The sequence below is a fragment of the Oryx dammah genome, unplaced genomic scaffold (genome assembly GCF_014754425.2).
Source record: "Oryx dammah isolate SB20612 unplaced genomic scaffold, SCBI_Odam_1.1 HiC_scaffold_23, whole genome shotgun sequence".
In the NCBI taxonomy this organism is placed as follows: domain Eukaryota; kingdom Metazoa; phylum Chordata; class Mammalia; order Artiodactyla; family Bovidae; genus Oryx; species Oryx dammah.
Window position 1 is genome coordinate 56,569,930 of NW_024070207.1, and position 17,349 is coordinate 56,587,278.

The window sequence follows — 17,349 nt, forward strand, 5'->3', positions numbered from 1 at the left end:
TCAAAATAGAAGATAAAGTGTTGTATCTCACACGTCTCACCATGAAAAAGGAAACATGAGTACTGGGAGGTCTCTTGGAGATCTGGAGACCAGGAAAGACTGCTTTGGCTCATATTCCAAGTGACCTAAAGTAGCTTGCTGTGTTAGTCTGGGTCCCAGAGCAGGTCAGCAGGCTGGGCCTGCAACCCCTGCTGCTCGAGCCCTATAATACACGTGGGATGGAGAGGAGGCATGTCCAGAGGGCACCCACGGGCTGCATGAGCAGACTGCCAGACCCACATTTCATCCTCACCTGCACCACCTGCCGTCTGAGGGATTCCTGATGAGAGACTTTGGGGGAAGGAAAAATCCTGAGCTCATCTGATGCTCACAACTCTGCTGTAAGGCAGACAGTAGCATCACCCTCATTCTGCATTTGCATAAAGGAGGAATGGAAAATGCAAATGAGTTGCTTGAGGTGACACTCTTGAAAGGCAGATAACACAGCCTCAAGTTTAAACTCACTGTTCGCAATACCTTGATATGTTCTTTTTTATTATTTTTTAATTTTAATCGGAGGCTAATTACTTTACAATATTGTGGTGGTTTTTGCTCTACATTCACATGAAGCAGCATGGGTGTACATATGTTCCCCATCCTGACCCTCCCTCCCACCTCCCTCCCCATCCCATTCCTCAGGATCATCCCAGTGCACCAGCCCTGAGCACCCTGCCTCATGCATCGAACCTGGACTGGCGATCTATTTCACACATGATAATATACATGTTTCAATGCTATTCTCTCAAATCATCCAACCCTCACCTTCTCCCACAGAGTTGAACAGTCTGTTCTTTACATTATACAGAGCAAAGTAAGTGAGAAAGAAAAATACCAATATAGTATATTAATGCATATATATGGAATTTAGATAGATGGTAACGATGACCCTATATGTGAGACAGCAAAAGAGACACAGATGTAAAGAATACCTTGCTATTTTCACCGATCAGTTCTGTCCACTGAAAAAGCATGTTGGAGTTGTTACACTATAAGTCACCATTTAGCACTCAGTGAGGAATGACCTCTTTTGTAAGACCTACAGCTCACAGACCTGTTCCAAAGACACAAGTCTATGTATATATAAGTAGAAATATAAATGTTACTCTCAGGGAAATGAAAATACACATGTAACCATACAGAAAATGATGGCATCTCAGATGATAAACACACACAAAGACAAAAAGCCACTTAAAGACAGACAAGAGATGTACTGACCTGAGAAATATATGGAATGTCATTCTGGTCAATTCCAGCTTGCTGAAATCAGAAAAAAAGGGGCATAATAAAACATTACAGCAAGGAGCGTTAACAAAGAAAAGTAAGTGTGAGACCAATTTGTACACTAAAGAGAAAGGACTCCAAGAGCAAGAGTGCCTTGCTGGGCTGGTACACACCCAGATCAAGAAAAATGGCAGGCTAAAGTATGTCTTGTGGGGCTTCCCAGGTGGCTTAGCAGTAAAGAATTCGCCTGCCAATGCAGGAGACGCAGGTTTGATACTTGGGTCAGGAAGATCCCCTGGAGGAGGAAATGGCAACCCACTCCAGTATTCTTGCCTAGGAAATCCTCTGGACAGAGGAGCCTGGTGGGCTACAGTCCACAGGGTTGCAAACAATTGGACACAACTTAGTGACTTAACAAAAACCACAAAAGAATGCCTTGCACACTTAAGCATAAACTTATATTTGCTCTTAGGGTAAAATTTTAAAAGACCTGCCAGATTTTGAGTCTTTGTTTTGTGAAGAGCTTGGCTTCATTTTGGATATCATACAAATGTGTTCTAACTTTTCAAATACTCAGAATTAGCTACTAGGGCAAACCTGTGGCCCACCTCATATGTTTCCTTATCTCACTGGTTTTAGAGCTGTTTCTGGTGGGAAAGTAAGCTTGGTATAAATTATCCTCAAGTCACAAACAGAAATCATTGTAAGATCGTTTTTTGATCACAAGTGCACTGGAGGGTACATTTGAAATACCTATTCCTAGTTTTTAATTGTACTGTTTACAAAATAATTAAAACTACCCATTTCTGTTTATGTGGCAGTGATTGTGGGGTAGAGGTATAGTTGTACAGGATACTAAACTAATACAGAAAATAGCACAAAAGCTGTGGTTAGAAATAGATTTCTGTACCTCTGCAACTTTAAGGAACTGTGCCAATTTGGTCATTCTTTCGAGGAACTTGATGTAAATATCCAAACTTTCCCTGCATTGCTTCTTCCCCATGTCAAAATATTTATCTAAAAATAGGAAAAAAAAAAAAGACAAAGTACCCAGTATTTTAGCAATCCCAAGTTTCTTTCCTTTCTGATGATTCTATGTTAATTCTGGATATGATTTTATCTTCTTGAAAACAATTACAGTTTTAATCCAGTAATGTTTTGTTTTAACAAACAACACTGCACATCTAAATATAAACAACAGATTTTTTTATACAGGAACTACTGCATGCCGAACACTGGTGCTGGTAATATCTATGGCATTTAATAGCATACACATATAATTTAGATAGTTTAGTTTAATTTCTACAAATTCTAGTCTGGAATCTTTTTGATTAACATCAAGTTCTGATGGTTTCTGACAGAGAGGCTGTATTTCCTACCCTTTATAACTCAACAAATGTACCAGGCACTTCCTAAATGTAAGAAATATCTCAAATTGTCAACAACAAAACTGGTTAGGGCTAAATGATGACTGAAATTTCCCAAAAAGCCTAAGAAACATTTGATTGTATATGATCAAAAAAATAATTCGTAGGCTGTATCTTAGGAAAGTTAGAATTGTACTATTTGACATTAGTTGAGTGGGACTTACTATGTAATGAATAAATACAGCAATCCATGTTAATTTCCCAATAAATTTCCCAGAAGTATCAGTTAGCACTTATATACAAATTGAAAAGTTCTGTGGCTGATTAATTATTTTTAACAAAAAAACCCAATATGATGTCTAGTTATGTAAATATACACGATCTTGTAAGGATCTTCTATTTTGAACCTAAAACACAGATGAATCTAAATTTAGATATAAAAGGTTTTTACAAATAAAGAATTTTTGCCAGTTTAGTTTTTAAAAAGTCATGTCTATTCTTTAGCTTACCTAGCAGATTAAGGATCCCCTCATTATAGGCTACAAAGAGGCGAAGAGAATCCTTAAAGAGGAGCATGAAAGCAGCATGTATTATACCATTAGTTAGTTCATCAGCATTTGCCTGGAAATTAAAGAGGAATCAATTACCACCATGGTTTTTTCCCTCTCCAACCTACAGTCAAACAATGCTGCTTAACAATATTTTCTTAAAAAAGGATTTATAAAGCTCTTACATTAAAATTCAGAAGAGCGTCAAACTGAATTTGAATAACCAGAAGAGTGTTCAGCAGCTTCTTAGTGTTCATAGTTCTCATCACACCATCTGTCCTATAAAAGATAAAAAAAAAGTTCATAACATCAATGCTAATTAAGAGTTTGAGAAGCACTGTGACATCAGCATTTTGAAAAATAGCTGCATTTTTGCCAAACTACATATCAGAACAGATATGTACTGCAGTACTTCTTGCTTAAAAATTAACAATATTTACCTACCCTCTCTTGGTTTTGGTGATGTCTGACTCCATCCGTCTATACGCGAGTGACTTTTCATTCAAGTACTTGCTATATCGTCTGATGAAAGCTGACATAGCATAGCCTAAAAATGAAATACCTTTTATTATTACCAGTTTAACCAATGTTAACCATTTACAACATACATCACCAAATGCAAAGATTTATCATTCCACATTCACACATATCCCTCAACAATATCTTTGAAGCATAAAAGCACTGTTTATAATAGCCAGGACATGGAAACAACCTAGATGTCCATCAGCAGATGAATGGATAAGAAAGCTGTGGTACATATACACAATGGAGTATTACGCAGCCATTAAAAAGAATACATTTTGAATCAATTCTAATGAGATTGATGAAACTGGAGCCAATTATACAAAGTGAAGTAAGCCAGAAAGAAAAACACCTATACAGTATACTAACACATATATATGAAATTTAGAAAGATGGTAATGATAACCCTGTATGTGAGACAACAAAAGAGACACAGATGTATAGAATGGACTTTTGGACTCTGAGGGAGAGGGAGAGGGTGGGATGATTTGGGAGAATGGCACTGAAACATGTATACTATCATGTAAGAAATGAATCGCCAGTCTATGTTCCATGCAGGATACAGGATGCTTGGGGCTGGTGCACGGGGATGATCCAGAGAGATGATATGGGGTGGGAGGTGGGAGAGGGGTTCAGGATTGGGAACTCATGTACACCCGTGGCAGATTCATGTCAATGTATGGCAAAACCAATACAGTATTGTAAAGTAAAATAAAGTAAAAATAAAAATTAAAACAAAACAAAAAAATAAATAAAATAAAATTTCATGTAAAGTTTCAACATTTGAAAAAAAAACACTAGAATGGCTTTTATTACTCATCAAGTACAGTATTCCTAAAACTTTCTGTTAAAGATTACTTTTTAAATGAATTTATGTTTATTTACTTATTTTTAATTTTAATTGGAGGCTAATTGCTTCACAATATTGTGGTGGGTTTTGCCATACATTTACATGAATCAGCCATGGGTGTACATATGTTCCCCATCCTGACCCTCCCTCCCACCTCACTCCCCATGTCATCCCTCAGGGTCATCCCAGTGCACCAGCCCTTCCTCAAAGTGTTGATATCACCTTTGGATGTGGTGTTGATGGTGCCATTCCTGAACCAGAGAAATAACTGAACTTTATTAGTTCCTTTCACATTTTCACAGACACTATTATAAATCCTTAGCATTTTCCTGACACCCCCATCCCCTTGTTACCATTGCTCTGGTCTTCCTTTCACTCAACAAACGACCTTGCCCCTACTTTACAGACAAAATATAAAGAGAAAGGCCATGACAGAAACTCAGCTGCTCACTATGGGCCTTGATTCATTTATTCAATTTACTTATTCATTCAGCAATTATTCAGTGTTCACTATGATGCTGTAGGATCAACAGTGAACAACAGAGACCCTCCCCCCCACACACAAAAAAACCTGCCTACATGGATCTTGTACTCCAATGATGATTGATAGACAAGCAAAAGAAAAGAAAAATACAGAGATGTTTAGTTGCTGAGAAGTGGAAAGAATAAAACTCAGGCAGAGAAGGGATAAAAGGACCATGATTTTGGGGAGACTGAGGCAGGAAAGCCTCACTGAGTAAATACCTGCATATGTGTTGTGTCAATGAATTTAGAAATTACTTTCCACTGTAAAATGTATACCACATCACACCCTTCATCATTCAGAACCATTTTTTAAAACTAGGCATGGTTTCTGGAATATTTCCCTCCTTGCCACAAAGAAATATTTCCATCAAAAAATCATCTTACCTTCTATGACACTTTTATCCAGAAAGTTGTGTAAAGTGAACAAAGAACTTCTCGATGCAAGATGTTGGATAAAACGCTGTCAAACAAGTATGCCAAATTCTCAAAATTAGTTTTGGTTCACAAATAGAGTTCATTCGTGATTTTGTCTTTGTGAATACATACTTAACATAATTCTATCATACATATCTTCTATCTATTTCAGGGGGCATTGATTAAGGTGAGCACCATCACACCCTGGGATAGCCAATATAAGGATCTGTAGTGCTGCCAAGTCTGTTGACATACCCCCCCAAATAAACAAGGGGTTAAACATTAAAGCTAATGTGAATACACACTTTTCATCCACGCCTTTCTATCAGTAACATCTCAGGAATTAGGGACACTGACCCACCATGCAGTCGAAAATTCCCATATAATTCATAGTATATAAAGTGAAAGTCACCCAGTCACGTCCAACTCTTTGCAACCCCATCGACTGTATATACAGTGCATGGAATTCTCCAGGCCAGAATACTGGAGTGGGTAGCCTTTCCCTTCTCCAGGGGATCTTCCCAATCCAGGGATCAAACCCAGGTCTCCCACATTGCAGGCGGATTCTTTACCAGCTGAGCCACCAGGGAATAAAACCCACATATAATTTACAGTCAGCTATCTGCAGATGCCATACCACTGTAACTGTGATTCCATCCATGCCTGTGGAGTCAACCAAGAATGGATACTGTAGTGCTGTAGTATTTACAATGGAAAAAAGCCACACACAAGAGGATCTGTGCAGCTCAAACCTGGGGTATTCAAGGGTCAGTGGCAATTATAGGATTAATTATTTTAATCATCCACATTAAATTATTTAACAATTCAATTAATAGAAAAATAAAAAGAATACTGTGGTACATCTCTAGACCCCAATGCCCAGAAATGACAACTGCTAACTTTTGCACATATCTCCTTCAGTTCTATTTTTTGGCAGGAATTTATCATTTATTTATTTATTTGGCTGAGTTAGGTTTTAGTTGCAACACAATGGATCTTCATTTTGTCAAGTGGGATCTTTTGTTGTGGCGCACCGACTCTCTAGCTGTGGCGCAGGCTCAGTTGGCCTGTGGCATGTGGGATCTTAGTTTCCCAGCCGGGGATCAAACTTTCATCCCCTACACTGCAAGGCAGATTCTTAACGACTGGACCACCAGGGAATTCCCTTCAACTCTATTTTTAAAATAAGAGGCATAAAGCCTTACAGATCAAGTTAATAGTAGCCTTTGTCCCATCCTCAAGTTCAATTTACTTCTCCTACCTGGAAGGAAACATTATCAAAATTTTCATGTGTTATCTTTGAATCCTATTTTATTTATAGTTTCATACATATACCTGTTACATGGACAAATATTGTGTGAATTTTAACCATTTATAGAAATAATATTGGACTCTAAATATCATTCCGTGGCATACTTCCTCTACTAGCAAAATGGTATACTTTATTAAATACTGAGAAATTCATAAGTAAAAATGGAAAAATTGGTGTTTTAATATCTACTTCTATGTACTTTCCCCACTTGTCATGAATGGAAGCAAAATGTAGTAAGCCCCTAACACACTGAGCATATTCAGTAGTTGTGTCCCGACAGTCCTTTGTACTAAAAGGAAGGAATATACGCCATGCTCACCTCATTTCCATACACCATGAGGTGATGGACAGTAACCAGGGCTTTGAACACCACCACCCAGCTGCTGCTACCAGTTTTCTCACAAAGAATGTCAGCCAGACGGACAACACTCATATTTGTTCGATTTATGTACTGGACCAGATCTAAATTAGAGACAGTGACAAGCATTAAAACACAGACTGAGAAAAAAAAAATTTCAAAACCAAAATTGGTAACTTTACCTGAAATACAGATGCAATCAAATCTCAGAGACATGACAAAGAGAATCATCTGAAACATTTTCTTCATTTCCAGTAGTAAAATTTGTGCATGCCCATGCTCAGTTGTTCAGCCGTGTGTGACTCTTTGCAACCCCACAGACTGTAGCCCAACAGGCTCCTCTGTCCATGGGATTCTCCAGGCAAGAATCCTGGAGTGGGTTACCATTTCCTCTTTCAGGGGGTCTTCCCAACCCAGGGGTCAAACCCATTTCTCCTGCATTGCAGGTGGATTCTTTACCACTGAGTCACCTGGTACTAACATGGTAGGTGACACTGAATGCCTGTTTATCCTATTTGTTCCATAGAGTTAATGAGGATTGTGATTGCGTTGACTCTGCTCACCAGTGTCTCCCCAAGACCCAGCACAGTAGCTAGCACATACCAAGTTGGAACAAGTAAGGAAAATACTTATTAAATAAATGGAAAAGACTCAAGAACGTAAGTAACATGCTCGAGGTCATACCGGTAGTTCAGTGAAAGGGCTGGGATTTGAAATAAGGTTTGTTTGACTTTGAAGATCAAGGTATTAAACATTATGTCATTGTGCCTTGCTCAAGAAAAGTGTCATTCCATGAAGGTTCAGTAAGGAGCTTTGTCTCCCTAAGTCTGACTTTTTGGTTTACACCTTTTAATTTCTTACTGCTTTTTCTTCTTTAGTCCACTTCCCCACAGTCTCATACCTGGTTTATTGCAACACCTTTCTGCTTTCCTGACTCAAGGTTATAACCATTAATTAATTGACTTTTACAGCCCCTCAAAAGATAAGTTTCATTGTTTAGTTTTCCTACTGAAGAACATGCAATGATTCCTTGCTGTTTATCAGTTCAAAAATTCTCCTTGCTTTCCAAACCATCTATAAACTATCATTTTAAAACAACTTTATCCATAGCACTTATCTATTACACAGCACCTTCATATGCACAGCAGTAGGACAGGTACTGAGGAAGGGGCTTAACAAATATGCTAGTGGATTAAAGTGACAGACTGACCCTGTAAAGTAAGATTTACTTATTCAACAAACATATACTCAGCATCAATGCCTAATATGTGCCAGTTGCTGTGTTATGTTTGGCAGGCTTCCCTGGTGGCTCAGGCAGTAAAGAATCTCCCTGCAATACAGGAGTCATGGGTTCGATTCTTGGTGGGGAAGATCCCCTGCAAAAAGGCATAGGAGCCCACTCCGGTATTCCTGTTTGGAGAATCTCATGGACAGAGGAGCCTGGCAAGTACAGTCCACAGAGTTGCACAGACTTGGACACGACTGAAACAACTTAGCTCACATGTTCATGCCATGTTTAAGGTTATGAAGAATGAGATTCTCTGCTATATTTTTATCTTTAGGTCTGCTTCATTCCTCTTTCTGTGCAGTTTCCTCTGCAACCTTTTCATTTCTGCTTTGGCATGATTTCAGTCTTTGGACTGAATCTTTCAGTTATGCTGGTACTGATTCAAGTGCTCCTGTTTGGTTCCATGCACCCTTCACATTGGTAATTATTGCTTAAACTTCAGGTTTGAAAAGTTAATCTTGGTACATGTTATATCCTAGCACAGGGCTGGATTATATATAATGTCCCAGAATCTAATATGGGACCTGTTGACAATAATCTTCAGGAAACTTTATATATATATGAAGAAGAAATTAATCGAGAAGAAATTAATCTGCTTAACTGTGGTGAACTGGTAGTTGCTGCAATAAACACCCATTATCATGATGATAAGAAAAAATTTCAGGAGACAAATGCACATTAGGTCAATGAATAGTTTTGAAGCCAAATAGCAAAATCAAGAGTTGATCAAAAGGCTGAATTGGCTACAAAGGTTGCAATAGCAATGGGATTTACATCTATTGCCAACAGATGTTGGCACAGATTGTTTATGAAGCCACTGCTCTGGTGCAAAAAGTCAGACATGACTGAGCACACAAACACACACACACACAAACACACACACACACACACAAACCCATACACCACTGCTCTGGCGCAAAGAGTTGGAAATGACTGAACACACACAAACACACCCATGTGCCACTGCTCTGGCACAGAGTCGGACATGACTGAGCACACACACACACACATATACTCTACTGCTCCAGCACATAGAGTCAGACATGACTGAGCATGCACACACACAGGCACAAACCCATACGCCATTGCTCTGGAGCAAAGAGTTGGACACAATTGAGCATGCACACACACAAACACACACATTCATCCACCAGTACTCCAGTGCAGAGTCAAACATGACTGAGCACACACACACATACACACACACCCATATGCAACTGCTCTGAGAGTCAGATATGACTGAGCATGCACATGCATACACACACACACACACACACCCATATGCCACCGCTCCAACGCAAACAGTTGGACATGATTGAGCACACACACACCCATATGTCACTGCTCCAGTGCAAAGAGTTGGACACAACTGAGCACACATACACACAAACACACAAATGTACACCCATATGACACTGCTCCAGCTCAAAGAGTCAGATAGGACTGAGCATGAACACATACACGCAACCATACACCACTGCTCTGGTGCAGAGTCAGATGTGACTGATCTCACACACACACACACACACACACACATGCACAGACCCATATGCCACTGCTCCAGCTAAAAGAGTCAGACACGACTGAACATGCACACACCCACCCATATGTCACTGCGCTGGTGCAGTCGGACATGACCAAGCACACACACGCACACACCAATATGCCACTGTTCCACCACAAAGAGTCAGACACTACAGAGCATGTGCGCATGTGTGCACACACACACAAACTTACATGCCCCTGCTCTGGTGCAAAAAGTTGGACACAACTGAGTGTGCACACACACACACACACACACACACCCATATGCCACTGCTTCAGTGCAAAGAGCTGGACACGACTGAACATTCACACATATGGACACAACTGAGCATTCACACATACACACACACACCCATATGCCACTGCTCCAGCACAAAGAGTTGGACACGACTGAGCACACGCACACACACACACACACACACACACACACACACACACAGAGCCATCCACCATTGCTCTGGTACAGAGTCAGACATGACTGAGCACACACACACTCATACACCCATACAACACTGCTCAGGTGCAAATACTCAGAAACAACTGAGTTCGCATAGAGACACACAAACACACACACAGCCATACGTGACTGCTCCAGCACAAAGAATTGGACATGACTCTGCACGTGCACACACACCCATACACCACTGCTCCAGTGCAAAGAGTCAGACATGACTGAAAACACACACACACACACACACACACACACAGCCATCCACCACTGCTCCAGCATGAAGAGTAGGACAAGACTGAGTTCGCACAGAGACAAAGAAACACACACACAGCCATATGCCACTGCTCTGGCACAAAGAGTCCGACATGACTCTGCATGTTCACACATACACACACACCCATATGCCACTGCTCAGTGCAAAGAGTCGGACATGACAGAGCACACACACACACACACACACACAAAGCCATCCACCACTGCTCTGGTGCAGAGTCAGACATGACTGAGCACACACACACTCATACACCCATACAGCACTGCTCAGGTGCAAATAGTCAGAAACAACTGAGTTCACATAGAGACACACAAACACACACACAGCCATATGTGACTGCTAAAGCACAAAGAATCGGACACGACTCTGCACCTACACACACACCCACACGCCACTGCTCCAGTGCAAAGAGTCAGACATGACTGAAAATACACACACACACAGCCATCTGCCACTGCTCCAGCGCAGAGTAGGACAAGACTGAGTTCGCACAGAGACACAGAAACACACACACAGCCATATGCCACTGCTCTGGCACAAAGAGTACGACATGACTCTGCACATTCACACACACCCACACCCCCATGTGCCACTGCTCAGTGCAAAGAGTCGGACATGATAGAGCACACACACACACATCTATATGCCACTGCTCTGGTACAAAAAGTTGGACACAACTGAGCGCACATACACACACCCATATACCACTGCTTCAGTGCAAAGAGTCAGACACGATTGAGAATGCACACATACACACACACACACCCATATGCCACTGCTCTGGTACAAAGTCAGATATGACTTAGCATGCACGTGCATACACACACACCCCCCATATGCCACTGCTCCAATGCAAAGAGTTGGACATGATTGAGCACACACACACATACACACCAATATGCCACTGCTTTGGTGCAGAGTTGGACACGATTGAGCACACTCACACACACACACAGAGCCATCCACCACTGTTCCAGTGCAAAGAGTCAGACACGACTGAGCATGCACACACACACACACATAGCCAACACTACTGCTCAGGCCATAGAGTTGGACACAACTGAGCTCACACACAGACACCCCCATAAGCCACTGCTCTGGTCCAAAGAGTCGGACAGGACTGAGCACACACACACACACGCACACACAGACACACCCAGATTCCACTGCTCCAGCGCAAAGAGTCAGACAGGACTGAGCAAGAACACACACACACACATATGCCACTGCTCTGGTGCAGAGTCGGACACTACTGAGCACACACACACACCCCCATACACCATTGCTCAGGCACAAAGACTAGGACACGACTGAGTTCGCACACAGACACACACACGCATACCCCCATCTGCCACCGCTCCTGCACAAAGAATTGGACATAACTGAGCACATGCACGTACACGCACACACACACACAAACACACACACCCATATGCCACTGCTCTGGCACCAAGTGTCAGATATGACTGAGCACACACACATAGACACGCGCACACACACACCCATATGCCACTGCCTGGTGAAGAGTCGGACACAACCGAGCACACACACACACACACAGCCATATGCCACTGCTCCACCACAGAGTCAGACACAACTGAGCACGCACGCACACACACCCATATGCCACTGCTCCAGGACAAAATGTCAGACAGGACTGAGCACGTGCACACACACACACATACGCCCATATGCCACTGCTCCAGCGCAAAGAGTTGGAAACAACTGAGTGCACACACACACACACACCCATATGCTGCTGCTCCAGGACAAAATGTCAGACAGGACTGAGCATGCACACACACAAATGCACAAAACCACACCCATGTGCCACTGCTCTGGTACAAAAAGTGGGACATGCCTGAGCGCACACACACAACACACACACAGAGCCATCTGCCACTACTCTGGTGCAGAGTTGGACAGCACTGAGCACACACACACATACATTCATCTACCACTGCTCTGGCACAGAGTCAAGATATGACTGACAGAGTCAAATATGACTGAGTGCACACACACATGCACATGCACCCTAACCCTAACCCTAACCCACACACCCATATGCCACTGCTCCAGCACAGAGTTGGACATGATTGACCATGCACCTATACACACACACACACACTTCCACATGTCACTGCTCTGGGACAAAGAGTCAGGCATGACTGAGCATGCACACACAAACACACACACACACACTCACCCATCTACCACTGATCTGGAGCAGAGTTGGACACGATTAAGCATGTGCACACACACACACACCCATATACTACTGCTTTGGTGCAGAGTCAGACTGGAATGAGTGCACGCACATACACACACACACACACACGCATATACCCATAAGCCACTGCTCGAATGCAAAGAGTTGGACATGACTGGGCATGAACAAACACACAAACAGCCATCTGCCACTGCTCCAGTGCAGAGTCAGACATCACTGATCACACACACACACACCCATGTGCCACTGCTCCAGTACAAATAACTGGACATGACTGAGCATGTCCATACACACACACACACAGCACTATTCCACCACAAAGAGTCAGACACTACTGAGTGTGTAGACACACACACACACACCCATATGCCGCTGCTCCAGTGTAAAGAATTGGACATGACAGAGCGCAACACACACACAGACACACACACAAACACACCCATATGCCACTGCTCAGGCACAAACAGTGGGACAGGACTGAACATGAACACACACACCCATATGCCACTGCTCTGGCGCAGAGTCAGACACAACTGAGCACACACAAACACAAACACATACAGCCATCTGCCACTGCTCCAGCGCCAAGAGCCAGACATGACTGAGCACTCATACAACACCCACACACCCACACGCCACTGCTCTGGTTCAGACTCATACACAACCAAGCAAACACACATACACACACACGCACAGAGCCATATGCCACTGCTCCAGCGCAACGAGTCAGACACGACTGAGCATACAGACACACACACACACCCATATGCACTGCTCCAGTGCAAAGAGTCAGAAATGACTGAGCACATACACACACACACACACACACAGAGCCATCTGCCACTGCTCTGGCGCAAAAACTCTGACATGACTGAGCATGTACACACACACACCCCCATCCGTCAATGCTCCGGTGCGAAGAGTCGGACATGACCGAGCACACGTGTGCACACACACAAACAGCCATCCAGCACTGCTCTGGTGCAAAAAGTCTGACACGACTGAGCACGTACACACAAACCCATCCTCCACCGCTCCAGTGCAAAGAGTTGGACACGACTGAGCACACACACACAAAAACACACAAGTGCACACACCCATATGCCACTGCTCCAGCTCAAAGAGTCAGACAGGACTGAGCATGAACATACACAGAAACACAACCATACGCCACTGCTCTGGTGCAGAGTCAGACATGACTGATCACACACACATACACACACACACACACACACGTACAGACCCATATGCTACTGCTCCAGCTAAAAGAGTCAGACACAACTGAACATGCACACACACACCCCCATATGCCATTGTGCTGGTGCAGTCAGACATGACCAAGCACACACACGCAAACACCAATATGCCACTGTTCCACCACAAAGTGTTGGACACTCCAGAGCATGCGCATGCGTGCACACACACACACACACACACAGAGGCCTATATGCCACTGCTCCAGTGCAAAAAGTTGGACACAACTGAGCATGCACACACACACACCCATATGCCACTGCTTCAGTGCAAAGAATCGGACATGACTGAGCATGCACACATACACACACACACACCCATATGCCACTGCTCTGGTTCAGAGTTAGATATGACTTAGCATGCACACACACACACACACGCACACACACACACACACACACACACACACCCCATATGCCACTGCTCCAATGCAAAGAGTTGGACATGATTGAGCACACACACACACACACACCAATATGCCACTGCTTTGGTGCAGAGTTGGACACGATTGAGCACACTCACACACACACACAGAGCCATCCACCACTGTTCCAGTGCAAAGAGTCAGACACGACTGAGCATGCACACACACACACATAGCCAACACTACTGCTCAGGCCATAGAGTCGGACACAACTGAGCTCACACACAGACACACAGACACCCCTATACGCAACTGCTCTGGTCCAAAGAGTCGGACAGGACTGAGCACACACACACACACACACACACACACACCCATATGCCACTCTTCCACCACAAAGAGTCGGACACAACTGAGCACACGTGCACACACACACACACACACAGACACACCCAGATTCCACTGCTCCAGCACAAAGAGTTGGACAGGACTGAGCAAGAACACACATACACACATATACCACTGCTCTGGTGCAGAGTCGGACACTACTGAGCACACACACACACCCCCATATACCACTGCTCAGGCGCAAAGACTAGGACATGACTGAGTTCACACACAGACACACACACATGCACACCCCCATCTGCCACTGCTCTTGCACAAAGAGTTGGACATTACTGAGCATGTGTGCATGCACACACACACACACCCATATGCCACTGCTCTGGCACTAAGTGTCAGACATGACTGAGCACACACACACACACACACATACACACCCATACACCACTGCCTGGTGCAGAGTCAGACATGACTGAGCAAACACACACACACACAACTATATGCCACTGCTCCACCACAGAGTCGGACACTACTGAGGACACACACACACACTTGTTGCCACTGCTCCAGTGCAACTAGTTGGACACGACTGAGCACATACACACACACACGCAGCCATATGCCACTGCTCCAGCACAAAGAGTTGGACACAACTGAGCATGCGCACACACACACATACACACCCATATGCCACTGCTCCAGTGCAAAGAGTCAGACAGGACTGAGCATGAACATACACACACAACCATACGCAACTGTTCTGGTGTAGAGTCAGACATGACTGATCACACACACACACACACACACCACACATGCACAGACCCATATGCCACTGCTCCAGCAAAAAGAGTCAGACATGAATGAACACCCACACACCCACACACACAGACCTATATGCCACTGCTCCAGCAAAAAGAGTCAGACACGAATGAACATGCACACACCCCCACACACACCCATATGCCACTGCGCTGGCGCAGTCGAACTTGACTGAGCACACACACGCACACACCCATACGCCACTGTTACACCACAAACAGTCGGACACTACAGAGCATGCGCACACATGCGCACACACACCACACCTATATGCCACTGCTCTGGTGCAAAAAGTTGGACACAACTGAGCACACATGCACACACACACACACACATATGCCATTGCTCCAGTGCAAAGAGTCAGACACAACTGAGCATGCACACATACACACACACACACCCATATGCCACTGCTCTGGTACAGAGTCGGACACAATTGAGCACACACACACACACACACACACACACACAGCCATCTACCACTGCTCTGGTGCAGAGTCAGACATGACAGAGCACACACACACACATACACCCATTCACCACTGCTCAGGTGCAAATAGTCAGAAATGACTGAGTTCACACACAGACACACAAACACACACACAGCCATATACCACTGCTCCGGCACAAAGAGTCGGAGATGACTCTGCATGTATACACACACCCACACCCTCATATGCCAATGCTCAGTGCAAAGAGTCGGACATGACTGAGCACACACACACACACACAGCCGTCTGCCACTGCTCCAGTGCAAAAAGTCTGACACGACTGAGCACGTACACACACACATACACACACCCATCTGCCACTGCTACAGCGCAGAGTCGAACATGACTGAGCACACACACACACACAGCCATCCGCTATTGCTCTGGCACAAAATGTCTGACACGACTGAACATGTACACACACACACACACATACACACACATACACACACACATCTGCCACTGCTCCAGTGCAGAGTAGGACATGAATGAGTATACACACACACACGCACAAACCCATATGCCACTGCTCCAGTGCAAAGAGTTAGACACAACTGAGCCCCCCCCCCACACACAAGCACACAACCAAAAACCACTGCTCCAATGCAAAGAGTTGGACACAACTGAGCCCACACACACACACACATAAGCACACAACCAAAAACCACTGCTCCAATGCAAAGAGTTGGACACGACTGAGCACACACACACACAAACACACAAATGCACACACCCATATGTGACTGCTCCAGCTCAAAGAGTCAGACAAGACTGAGCATGAACACACACATACAACCATACATCACTGCTCTGGTGCAGAGTCAGACGTGATTTATCTCACACACACACACACACACACGCACACATGCACAGACCCATATGCCACTGCTCCGGCTAAAAGAGTCAGACACGACTGAACATGCACACACACACACACACACACACACACACCCATATGCCACCGAGCTGGTGCAGTTGGGCATGACAGCATACACACGCACACGTCCATATGCCACTGTTCCAACACAAAGGGTTGGACACTACGGAGCATGTCACACACACATGCGCACGCACCTATATGCCACTGCTCCGGTGCAAGAAGTTGGACACAACTGAGTGCACACACACACAC

General features: G+C 44.0%; 1 protein-coding gene across 1 annotated transcript in view; it reads right to left on the bottom strand.

Annotated features, from left to right (window-relative positions):
- Positions 1-1,227: 1,227 nt before the first annotated feature.
- LOC120881586 (phosphatidylinositol-binding clathrin assembly protein-like) overlaps positions 1,228-17,349 on the bottom strand; it is a 31,603-nt gene continuing 15,481 nt past the window's right edge. Inside the window, exons 3-9 of the mRNA XM_040265300.1 lie at positions 7,118-7,260; positions 5,457-5,532; positions 3,620-3,722; positions 3,361-3,454; positions 3,137-3,248; positions 2,171-2,277; positions 1,228-1,296 (exon numbers count right to left, since the gene is read on the bottom strand). Of these exons, the coding sequence (XP_040121234.1) occupies positions 1,228-1,296; positions 2,171-2,277; positions 3,137-3,248; positions 3,361-3,454; positions 3,620-3,722; positions 5,457-5,532; positions 7,118-7,260 (704 nt within the window). The remainder of the gene's footprint in view (positions 1,297-2,170; positions 2,278-3,136; positions 3,249-3,360; positions 3,455-3,619; positions 3,723-5,456; positions 5,533-7,117; positions 7,261-17,349) is intronic.